A 13,400-nucleotide genomic window follows, 5' to 3' on the forward strand; every position below is an offset into this window, starting at 1 on the left:
TTATTGATATCAGGCAGCAAGAGATTTTTTAGTTATGATTTTAAAAAAATCTCTGTGATTTTAAGAAGGTGAACTTCAACCAGAGCTATTGTTTACCTTGTGAATCTGTACTAAAGGTCTTTTGAAGTAGAGAATACATGGTGAGACAGTGTTTGTAATAGCAAAAGAGTGGGGATGCAGCACTGGTTAACTTTATTATGATATATCCATAAAATGAAATATTTTACAGCCATATAAAAGAATGAGGAAACGTATTACATACAAATACATGGTAATTTGAAAAGGCCAGTTGAAGAACACATTATCCTGTATGTATGGAAGAAAAAAATGACTATATATGTGTATATGTAGATATAGATATATAGATGTGTGTGTTTCTATTATATACATAAAATATCTGTAGAAGGTTATGCAATAAATTGGTAAGATTTGTGACTTCTGGGTGGCTGAGGACTAGAAGTGGAAGAGAAATCTTTTCCTGGAAAAAGATATTGTGCCTTTTGAATTTTGAACTATATGAATGTGTTACTAGTCAAAAGTAAATTTAAATATATATTTAAATGTATGTAATACCTATATATAATTTAAAAGGGATAAGTAAATACAGTCTTATATTTTCTTATATCAAGGAGTTTTTTAACCGAATCTCATGAAGCTCCAAATTCAAAAAAATTTATAATCTGAGTCCCTCAAAATTTAGAAATTAATTTAACAATTAATTCCAAATTTTAGATTCTATAACTTGCAACTTCCCAAGCATATTGGTTAAATCTTAGGCATATTGGTTTTTGAAAACTATTTGCCCATGTAGAACTAGGTTATGAATATGTCAAAAATGCCTTTAGGACTCAGTTTCTTTCTCTCCATTTCTTGTATTGACTCTGCACTGGGTTTGTTTCTAGGGGTGTCCCACCTACTTGGTGGCCTCTGTCAGTTCAGATGGAAACACATTCTCTGACCTTAGCAGCATGAGCTGAATGAAAGCATCTTTTTATCAAAATTCCAACACAGTTCCCAGATTTGAGCATCATTGGCTCTTGTGCTTTTTGGTGTCCAGTGGGAAAGGTTGGCTAGGCCCTGGTTAAAAGCTCACAACTATTTCAAGGACATTGGATCAGCACTACTCAAAACAAATGGGATTGAGAGTCTAGGAGAAATCACTCCCCAAAGGAAAATTCAAATGTTAACACAGTGAAATGAATTGGATGTTGGAGGCAAAAACACCAGATATCAACTACAAGAATGTATTATAAAGACAAAAACCTTGCATTTTCATTCAGAGACAATGTGCCAGATAGAGAAACCTTACTCAAATTGGTAAGGTTGCTGAGCTTGGAAAGAGCTAGTTCTGATTTAGATATTGTAGTCAATTTGATGTTGCTCTCATTTTGGTTTACTGCCAAGACAGTAAACAAATAAGCATGGGAAATATACTCCTTAAGGAATGAAGTGGGTAGAATCAACTTTCCCATGGTTAACTGGTTCCTCACAAAGGTGTGCTTGAAATTCAGTGGTCAGCACCCTGGACTGGAGGAGCCCAGGGCTGTTGGCTCATTGTCATCTATAGGATGTACCTGATGAAGGACACATATTAGTGCTCAAAAGTCTATCCACTAATATGTAAAGAATGTATTTCTGTGCCATAGTTAGATGCTCTGCATTTCCTTCCTTACTGACTTTTTGGGACAAAAATGTCCAGTGGGACAAACGATGGCAAAATTTAAAATCACCATGTCTAATAAAAGGAAAATATTTTCAAGAAAAGTAGCCCACTTATACTATAGAAATCTAAATTATCCAAAATTCTTTATCAGTAATAACACACTGAGTATTAAAACAGCAACACACTGTATAACTTGTGGTGTCTATTTTTTACCTAATTTTAGAACTATGAGAATGCATACTCAAATTACATTTACCACATTTGGATGACCATTTAATTTTATTAGACCTCAAGAATTACTTTCTACCATACTTTTTACTCTAACAGCTTAAACAATTTAAATATTTCACTTACATTAAAATCTGTTTATGTACTCAACATATATGAGCCAAATGATCGTGTTTCACTTCAAAAAATCCTTACAAGCGAATTTTAATTCTATAGGGCAGATCCATTAATTATGCTTTCAGAGGAGATATAATAAATGGATCTGTACTATAGAATTATGGCATTCAGCAAATATTAATAATGCAAACGCACTCTACCAAACACCTTATAAGTACCCAAACAAATAGATCATTTTACATAGTTATAGCTTTCCTTCCACATTCCCCTACGGAACAGGGAAGTATGCAAAACAATTTAACATCAGCTTTTTGGTGAAATCTTCATAGAGGATTAAAGATTCTTTGGTGGAGAGGTTATGCATCCCATTAAGATGATCTGTCAAAATTTATTTCTATGAAAGTTTTAATACCTTGGAAAGCTTACAAATGAAAGTTTAGTTATAAAAGCTTAGTTATGAAAACTTAGAAACTATGAGTATATTGACAGTCATGTATTATAATCCTGAAAAGCCTGGTTCTATTGATAATAAAGAATATTTTTAAATAAACTTTTTATTTTGAAATAGTTTCAGATTTAGAGAAAAGTTGCGCAGATAGTACAGAGAACTCTCATAAACCCCTCATCCAGTCTCCTCTATTGTTATCACCCTTCCTCAGCAGAATCCACTTATCACAACCAAGACCCCTTATTGGTACATTACTATTGACTAAACTCAGCAGTTTATTCACATATCACCAGTTTTCCCTAATGTCCTTTTTGCTGTCTGAGGGTTTTATCCAAGATGCCACTTAGTCATCATATTTCCATAGCGACATAATCTGTAACAGTTCTCAGTCTTTCCTTGTCCTTGAGGACCTTGACTTTGGTCAGATTTTTGCAGAATGTCCTTCAATTTGAGTTTGTCCAGTATTTTTGTCATGATTGGACTGAAGTCATTGGCTTTGGGGAGAAAGACCACAGAGGTGAAGTACTCCTCTTATCATATATCATATTGTCTGCAGGATGTTAACTTTGATCACTTGTTTGAGCTATTGTTTGCCAAGCTTCTCTACTGTGAAGTTACCTCTCACCCCTTTTCATACTCTACTTCTTGGAAGCAAGTCACTAAACACATCCTAGGGGTGTGGATGTGATGTTAAGTCCCACCTCTTAAAGAGTTGCAGTATCTACATAAATTATTTGGATTATTTCTGTAAGAGAGATTTGTCTCTTCTCCCCAGTTATTTATTTATTCAGTTGCTTATTTATTTATACATGATTTTATGATTTTTTTTTTGTTTTATGCTTTTAATTGTACTCCAATACTGTGTTATTTATTTTATTGCTCAGATTGCTCCAGCTTTGACGCTTGGGAGCTCTCTCACATTGGCTCTTGTGTCCCTTGGGCACACCCCTGCCTTTTATCTTTCAAGCACTTTTGAGCACTTCCTTACTTTCTGGCACAAGCTGTACATTCTTTGCCTCATCCCAGAAGTCAGCTGTTTCTCCAAGGAGCCCTAGTTCCTTTATTAGAAGAAATCCAATTTCTAGGCATTGGGCATTAATAAAGAATATTTTATTTAATAAAACTGACATATTTTCCCCCAGATCAGAGGAGAAATAAAATATAATTTATAGACTAAAAATATTTTGAATACTTGTAAAAATTCTCTCATTTTCATAAATAAAAAGCAACTCCCTAATTCATGAATTAAGGAAAAAGTATTTCAAAGCTGAATTTTCATTTTAATTCTTATGTGATTACACAAATGGCTGATTGCAGATTTTATACACAAAGCATCAACTGTATCAAGTGCTAGATTATTTGTGAATCCATTGAGAGTTCTTTATCTCATTATATCAAAAGAACAATACTGTGTTTCTCAAAGCTATTACAATGAGTTCATACTTGTATTTATCAGTAATACATATAATATTAGAAGCTGAGAGAGGATGTGGCATTCAAGTTTCAACAGTGGTTTAGTAAGTATTAATAGTGTCTCATACTCTTCAGTTTCCCTATTTCGTTGGTGACAAGTGTACTGAGTGTCAGAATCCTCAGGTGTATACTTTGGCCATTGACAGTTGAGCAGTGTCAATTGAATGTGGTTACATTTTCTAACTAAACATTTTAAGCATTATTTGTAGTAAGAGATAGTATTCCATTTTCCCAAATTTAACCTGGGAAAATTTTTTAGTAATAAAACAAAACTATTTTCTTCCATGCTCATTATTTATTGGGGAAAGACCACCTATTACGATTTGCAAATCCTTACTGTTCATTTTCTGGATTTATAAGAAATAAGCTTAACTTTGTATACTTATTTTTTTCTCAACAATAACTTGTAGTAAATATGACATCAATGTTGATAGTCAGAGTAGGCACTAAATTGGTAGTCAAAGTTGGTACCAGGGCACTTGAGACTGAAAAATTCACTGAGGTCAGTTATCTGCAATTTCCAGCTTCTTAAAAATTGTCCCTGAGTATTCATATACATTTTTATGACCCATCTCATAGGAGCCAAGAAAAGCTCTATTCAGCCTCCCACCACAGTCTCCTCTAGTGTGGTGTCCTTTTCACTGAAATCTGTCGATCCTCTTCACCAATATTGTGTGGCAGCTCTTCATATGCCAAAATGACACGGTGTTTGCAGACCATCTCTATGTGCTTAAATCCTTTTTTTTCCACTGAGAAATTTGAACAGGAGGGGACTGTTCCTCTTGTTCCTCAGAATTTTATTTTAAAAAGCTCTTTTTATTTCTACTTGTGCCCTCTTTCTCCTCAGAGATGAATCAACAGTAAGAGAAAGAGTCTGTGAGATGATAGACACATTGCTCTTCTTGGCATTACTGTTCTCCTCTCCATTTAAAGCTGGCTTTCTTTCCTTCTGCCATCCATTTGTCCAGGAAGTTCCATAAGCAATCACTGTCAGGAGAATCTTTTATATTAATTTTAAGTTTCCAGTACTTTAGCAAAGACTTCCTCTCCTCCAGCAACACACTCACAAGCAGATAATAGCTTGAAATTTTGGTTTATTCAAATTAAAGTATGGTTAAGCCACCAGTAACTGTTAGATTCCCATCTCATGTGTGAGACTGGCTAAAATCTGAGGTTACTTGCTTAAATACAAAGTAATCTTCATGAAAATCCTTATACTAGAACATGTACAGTACAAATATTAAGATTATTTAATGTTCATTTAACACTAGGAAATTGCAACAACATTTTCAAAGAATAGAATCCTAACTGCTGTGTTTTTGGCCATCATGTATTGATCTGAAGGTTGATAGAAGAAAACATAAGTGAAAATCTTTAAGAACTTGAAGTAGGACAAAATTTCTCAGGTGAAGCACCAAAAGCATAAACCATAAAAAAACAAACAAATAAAAGACAATTAAGTTGGAAGGCGTTGGTTCTTTTGAAGACACTGCTAAGAAAATGAAGAGATAAGCCACAAACTGGGTGAAAATATTCAGAATAAATACATGTGACAAAGGATTTGTATCCATATAACCCAATGAAAAAGAAAAGTAGACAAAGTATTTGAACAGACACTTCACAAAACAGGATATACTTACTAATCATCAATAGTGAGAGAACATTTTGAGGTGGTGAGAATGGTCTGTTTATACCTTGGTTTTGATGGTAGTTATACATGTGGGTACATTTGTCAAAACTCATCTAACTGTACATTTTTGAAAGTTATATTTTAGTATAGGTATATTATACTTCAACAAAGTTGATTTAAAGAAAAAGAGGATGAAGATGATGGATGAGATAGTTCGCAAATGTAGGGAAATTTTATTCTAAAAAACAGCAACAAAGCAAGTAGTTTCTTAAAGCTAGATGAATAGAAAGAATTCTGAAGAGCAATATGCATGAGAAGAGAGATTCATCAGAATATCTCTGGTCTGCTCAGAAGTAAGTATTTGTCCAGATTTTGGTATTTAACTTAAAGATTATACTTAATGTTAAACTCAAATTGGAAAAAAATAAAAGAGATCTTAGCATACATGAGATAGAAGTAGAAAGGGGGAAAGTCTACCCAAATAGCATTTTAAGCGTATTATTTAATCACCCTAATGTTGGAATGAAGCAGGCATTTACTGTACTTAGAACCAGAAAGCCAAGTTTAAAAACACTCAGATAATCAGAATTAGGATTGGCATTTTATAATCTGTCATTCCTTTTGTTGGGATGATTTACGTCTTTTACAGAATAGCTTTTCCATATTCTCATGGGATTGACTGGCACATTATTGTGAACCTAACATTTCTTAAGTCTCTGAAATACATTAAAAGCAAATGAAGCCATAATTCTGACAAAATAATTTATGAAGAAAATTATGAAAAAACACATACTGTTAGCTTTAAAAAAATCAAATGTAACTTAAGAGTACTTTGTTAATTTGTATTTAGATGTACAGTTGAGTCGGTATTGCTGTCATTGAACGAAAGGGTAAATGAATTAAAATATGAAGCATGGATAAGATTTGTATCTGAAGGATTTACTATAGTATTTTATCTAAAGGGTGAATAAATGAAACGACACCTAAATAACATATCACTGAAACACAAATGGGAAAACAATAAGCTACAAATTAAGATATCTTTTTCCTATTTTTTGCTATATAATTCTCAACTTGAAAATTAAGAGCAGTTTATCAGATGTCGTCATATAAGATTGATTTGCTTTTTAAAAACACTTTTCTCAAGATTTCCTAAGAGCAATAGAATTAAAGTGTCACACTGTAAGATTGATTTGAAAGTTAAAGCTAAAACAAAGTTTTCTCTAAGAATGACATTCAAAGAATCAAGGTTATATGATGCAAATTTTAGCCTGCTTTTCATGGTGCTTAGAATTGACACATTTATTTCTGGGACTTTGTGGGAGACCTCAACCCTAAAAGAAGTTAATCATGAAGCTTTATTTTGAGCTCTTCTTATGGAAGTTAAAAAACCTTCATCTGATCCAGGCTTCTAAAATTTCACAACTGAATGCCATCTCTGTCTTTTGAACAAATGATTTTTAAGGACACAATACTTTAAAATGCTATGTAAAATATCAGTACTTTAGGAAAATATCAGATAATTCAACTGCGTATGAACTGTACTCTTATCACTTGCTCAGTTTTTCATGAAAAATCTAATGATGAAAGAAACAGCTGAAGGGTCTTGGTTTTCTATTCCTGTAAAAATATTGCACTCATTTCTTATGTTAGAATCCTGAAGTGAATTCATTCTTAAGAAAACCTCTTTGTTTCTACATTACATCATATAATCAGATAGTGAAAGTCAGAAATTCACAATATTTCCTGATTTTGATCTAATAAATGGCCAAGAAGCTCTGAATACATTTAGAATTTAGTCAGTAACTAACTCACCTCAGGTATCTGGTGCATGTATTTTCCTGTTTCCTTTAGTAAATTATTGTTCAGTTTTTATCTAATTTCCTCCTTTAGCCATTTAACTCAATGTGCAGGCTTATGTCAATTTCTAAAGTAGGTACATGTTATATTAAAAATTATACTGTGTTTATAGTTCATATCTGTTGTTTCTGGACTAGACAGTCAGAATTAATCCTACTTTAATGAATATTTAAAATGTGTCCAGTTCATTGTTCATCTGAATAAAATGAACTGAAAATAATCTTTGACTAGAAAGAGACTAACGATTTTTAGCAGTTGCAGCATCTATTCTTTGGAAATATTCTTTTGTTGGAATTTAAGTCAGCCAAAGTTATCTGTCTACTTATTCCCTTATTTCAATCAAAGTTAATTCATGTTTGTGCTTTAATCTTTACTGCAAATTTGTGTCCATGTACATTTGGAAACCAAGCTGAAAAAATTTAGGTGTGCATTTTTTTCCCCAATGTTTTACTTGCTTATCTACTTAAATGGAAGAATTCCTCTGAGAGAATGAGTTAAGAACATAGTAAAATAACTTCTATTGCTACTTATTATCAGAATCTTTTTCTTGCTTTTAGGAAAAATAATGAAAAGCTTCTAACCAACATCTCTTTATTTAGGCTAATCGCTTAAGAAGTTTTAATTCATCATATTTTTAAAGGACTAGAAGAACAACGTTAGCAACATTCCAATAATTCTCTTATATTTGTGTGAATCTTTTGTCCTTACATTTTTGCTTAGCTGAATGTAGTAAGAAAATTTCTCAAGAGCTATGAATATGGGAATTTTTAAAATTTAATATTTATTTTGTAATTGTAAATTAATGGTAGATATACTTTTCATGATGAATAAAAACTGGGACATAAAAATAGATAAAAAAATTTCTTCTGTATAGCACAGAGAACTATATTCAATATCTTGTAATAACTTTTAATGAAAAAGAATATGAAAATGAATATATGTATATATATATATATGCATGACTGAGACATTATGTTGTATACCAGAAATTAATACATTGTAACTGACTGTACATCAATTAAAAAAAAAAACTTGATACAATGATTTAAATCTCCATAAAAGGAAAAAGTGGATAACATATTTGAAAATCAGCCTGAAATTGATTGAAAAACCAACATAGTGAATGATTACAGATAGGTTAATTATCAAATAAAGGTAAAAACTATTAAAAAATGAATATATGCCTATTCATATATGACTGAAGAATTGTGCTGTATACCAGAAATTGACACAACATTGTAAACTGACTATACCTCAATTAAAAAAAAAGGTAAAAATATAAGCTAAACAAATATAATACTAAATGTCATCCTAACATAAAATATGATTATTATATTTAATAACATGCATGTGAAATGCAAATGTAGAAGTGATAGTTTGACTAATTTCTTGATAATTATTTCTTAATAAAGAATGATTCATTATATAATAATAATTTGAATTTTTCTATACCTGTATTTCACTTGTGTATTTGTTTTTTATTTTAACAAGAAGAATTAAGTTCTAAGTTAGGAATAATAAAAATGACTACAAAAAAGGACTTTTTTAATTCAATTTTGTTTTTCTTGTAGAGTGCAGATATGAGCCCAGCAAGTAGCACTGCTTCACTTCCTGTTAGTCCTCTTACGGAAGAACCATCGCCTTTCAAGGTAAAATATAAACAAAAAAACTTTTTAAAATAATGTTTATAATATTTTAGTATCTTTAAAAATGCTTATTTTTCTATAGTAAAATAGTCTATGCATAAATGGTAAGGTTAACTGCTTTACTCTTTAAGGATCTTATTTTAAATGTTAAAATTTTATTATTGTTTTGCTCTTTTGTCATTCTAGTTGCTAAATAAAGGTAAAGCTTTGGATAGAAAATAATAGTTTAAATAACACATTGTTTGCCTTGCATGGAAGAGACAGTGTTCAATGTAATAGTTTGATGTCACATGAATTATAGGTTTCAAATCTTTTATTTATATTAATTTAAGAAATGAGTATGGCATCAAGTAGTTACATTTTCATTAGCTGGTTAAATTTTCATTGATGACTCTAGGTCATTATTAATTAATTGTGTATTCTTTACAAAATAATGGTCAAAATCAAGAATTGAAATATGAAATAATTCCTCCAAGCATTGAATTTTTAAAATATTTTAGAAAATATGCAAATAAGTATTTAAGTAGTATGATTAAAATAGAATTCTTCAGTTTGGGAGGCTATATATATTACAAATATGAAATCATATTAACTAACATATTTACCTTGTTTTGCTATTTAAGATTAGGAGTTTCTCTTTAAGCCAGAACTTGTAGATCAACTATTTTATATTTGTAACAGGGATGTTTGGATTTCATTAAGATTATTGTAAATAAAGGCACTCTTTAAAATCATGGGAACGAAAAAAACCTTGGAAAGTTGGAATGATGCAATTTACTGACATGCAGTAGTTTCAGTTAGGTTGATTTAAAGACAGGTAAATACACATTTTGGGGTTCATTATGAAGATTTGTATTTTATCATAAAATTGTCATTGTTTTTCATATGAAGACTAAATCTTATTCAACTTCATATTGCTTATAGATAGTTCAGTGGCTGGCATGGATTTCCATATATTTAATATTTGCTGTATTGAATAAATGAAAATAATAGAAGGTTATAAATTCCACTTTAGTTTTCTAATTATAGATGTTTTGTTACATAATGATAGTAATAATTGTTAAAGGCTTATTTTATATTAGAGAATTATTAAATACTAAATAGTATTCTGATTACATTATTTATTGAGAAATATTTTCTCATTCTACAGAAAAAGGAGAAAATAATATTGTTTCAAAGTTTAGTATTCCTTAATATTTCATCTTATGGTGTGTGGAACAAAATTTACAGAAGAATCATATTCTTAACAAGTTTTTAATTGAGTTATCAAAGTGTCACTAGAAACCATTTTCTCTTTTTAATATATTGATTATGACTGCCCTCTTTGAAAATTAATGTATTTTTTAATGTTGGTTAAAGGAAAGATCAGATATATTCTAAAATCTGCTGATATAAATCTAATATAAATATAATTATTTTAGTTTCTCAGACTGATTCTAAGATATCAACAGTGTGCCTGTGTTAATGTGTATAAGTGGCTTTATATGCAGTTAAAACTTCCAAGTGCTTATAATAGATAATATTGGCTTTTGGTAACCAATATAGTTACAGAATCTCTTAATTTACTTCTTCTGTGAGAAGAATACTATTTATATTTTTTCAAAACAGTTTTATCAGATGTAAAATCACCTGCACTTGCTTCTTTTATCTTTAGTTTATAAACTGTTATCATTAAATAAGTAATAGAAATCTTACTTATCCTTATATAAACCCAAACATACAGAAACTATTTTGAGAGACACACTTAGCAGTATAGTACATTTTAATTGCAAAAAAATGTGTCAAAAAGTAAAACACACAGGAGATATTAAAGTTTTCTGATACCCATACCCTGAAAAATCCTAATTACTGTAATTCATTTGTATCTAAAATTTTATTGATAATTTTGATATTTGACCAACATGGTAAATATAAAAAAATTGAATATCTTTTTTTCTCATTCCCCAAGAATGTGGCATGATTTTTTCTGTTAAAATAAGATTAATTATCTTTAAGTCTTTAGGTTTTCTTTTCTAAAATAGTGATTCTAAAACCCAACTTCATAACCACCTGCCCTAGTATTAAAGAAGTAAGACCTTTGAAAGAAAAGTTTTGGTGGCTGATTAAAAGACTTAATTATATCTTTTCTCCTGGGAAGGAATTAGGTTAATAAAAGAAAGTATTCCATCCCTTTTCTTGGTCTGTTTTAGAAGCACCCATTCAATAGTTAGAGGGAGATATCCTGTTTTGGCTCAAGTGTGTATTAAGGTAAATGCTTTCCTTTAAATATCTTTAGAATGACATTCAGATTAAATTAACTTTAACCATACCATTTGACATAATGACAAATGGTATGCTATATATTTAAAACATTTTTAGTAATTACCTCCCCACTAATATCTCTACCTGTATTATTGACTCAAATGTTAGAAGAGAAATTGGCTATCAGTAGGAATGTACCATAGTAGGATCTATTAAATTAAATGTAGAAGAAAACTGGGTAGCATCCTGGAGACCTTTCCAAGGAGTCATGAGAGGTAGGTTTAGCTTTGGAGATACATGAATCAAAGATGACAGTTAAATTTTGTTTGGGATCAGATGCTTCTTTTTCCCAATAAGACACTATTTTTCAACACTATTAGTATTGGAGCACATACTTCAACTTAATTTTTAAACAAAAACAGATCTGTTCTGAAAGATAGTCCAAGCCCATGTACTTACTCACAACTCTATTCTCTTTACAGAGCAGATCACCTCAGGCTAAACTTCTTGCACTTACCGTTTAAAACCCAATGCTGTAGTGTTTTGTTTGGCTTAGCTAGTCATTCAAAAATGAGGGTATTTCTCACAAAAGTCCATCTAGTCTTCCCTTAATCAACTGCAAGATCTGGGAACTCTGTGCCTTTCTTCCAGATAGAACTGACTGATCAGAGATAAGTAGGGTTTTTCCATCTGGACAGGGCATATGAATACCATGGTCATCACCATTCCCTATTCATGTCGGCCATGAAAGCATTTGAGTGAATCCCCTCATAAGAAAAAGATGTATAATTCACAATCCTCCACGTATTCCACAAGTAATAAACTCACAGATTTCCCAGTCAGACTCTTGGTGCTGAGAAGTTCCTAGGAGCCCAGGTTTTTATAATTGTGCAGACTCTTGTTATGGACACATATTTGAAGACAAAGGGAAAATGCCTAACTTCAATTTTAATAGAATAGTCAGCATTACATAAAATATATATACATGGTCTGACACATGCCACTACATTATTATAAAAAGGCCAAGGGCTCATTAATTTCACCTGGGTGGAATAATGTTTTATCAAATAATCACAATAGAATCATAATAATTCAAGATAATTAATCTGAGGCTTCAATATGAGGAAAAAGGGAGTAGACTGCTTAACTGCTAATTAAGAGTTTTAGTTTTTCTGTAGAATGATCAAGCTGACTTGTTAACTTTGACATGCCCATTCTACCTATTCTCCTTCTTCCCTCTGCCATCCTCCCTGATTTCTCTCAAAAATCTCATCTACCTCCTCTCTCCCAATGCTGGCCTCAGTCAGATGTCCCACACCAAAGATGCCTTTGGGCCACCAAATATTACTGTTCCTTAGTAGGATGACCCTTTTAATTTATTTGTACATACACAGTTATTAACAGCCTCAATCCATTCCTGGAACTAGCATTCTTGAAGCTAAAGCTGGCTTATTGTTCCTGACCATCACCTCCATTTATAGTACATCATGGGCCATGTTTCGTTTGTTTGGTTTTTTTGTTTGTTTGTTTTGCCAGCTGCATTCATCATGTATTTTTAAATTCATTTGTACTTAAGTGAAGTATGATAGCTACATTTTAGTCCCCTTTACTATCAAAAGCATCTTTTCTTTGATTAGATAAGTTAAAAAAAAAGTGTTATCCTGCCTTATGCTTTTATCCTTATCCTGTGATAAAGTCAACAGAAGAGAAACAAATTCAACTCTACTTGTCTTTAGACGTTGTTTCAAAGGTGAACCAAGAATATCTGCCAGTCATCAATCTTCAGTTAAAGTCTTAAAATAAGCAAAAACAATTCATTGCCGTTCTTGGCCCATTAACTGCTGCTTTTCTGGGATACATGGATTCCTGGCATGTGTAACAAGGTTGGGTATCCAGTGCCTAGAATGCACAATGGAGCCACTCTCCCTGAAGTCCAATCATCTTCCCCAGAAGCTGACACAGTGTTGTGCTAGGCTTTTTCCTGGGTCTCCTCTCCTTGTACAATCCAAGGTTCTCTGACTCTTTTTCCTCATTTCCAGAAATCAGCACTTAATCTTGACTAGAGAAGCTCTCTCTTTTCATATTTCCCTCAGA

At 31.6% G+C, this 13,400-nt stretch overlaps 1 protein-coding gene across 11 annotated transcripts in view; it reads left to right on the top strand.

Annotated features, from left to right (window-relative positions):
- Positions 1 to 13,400, top strand: part of CCSER1 (coiled-coil serine rich protein 1) — a 1,107,668-nt gene that overhangs the window by 453,014 nt on the left and 641,254 nt on the right. For all 11 annotated transcript variants that reach the window (XM_032459742.1, XM_032459692.1, XM_032459747.1 and 8 more), the window contains one exon: positions 8,991 to 9,068. In XM_032459742.1, the coding sequence (XP_032315633.1) occupies positions 8,991 to 9,068 (78 nt within the window). The remainder of the gene's footprint in view (positions 1 to 8,990; positions 9,069 to 13,400) is intronic.

This window comes from Camelus ferus, chromosome 2 (genome assembly GCF_009834535.1).
Source record: "Camelus ferus isolate YT-003-E chromosome 2, BCGSAC_Cfer_1.0, whole genome shotgun sequence".
Classification (NCBI taxonomy): domain Eukaryota; kingdom Metazoa; phylum Chordata; class Mammalia; order Artiodactyla; family Camelidae; genus Camelus; species Camelus ferus.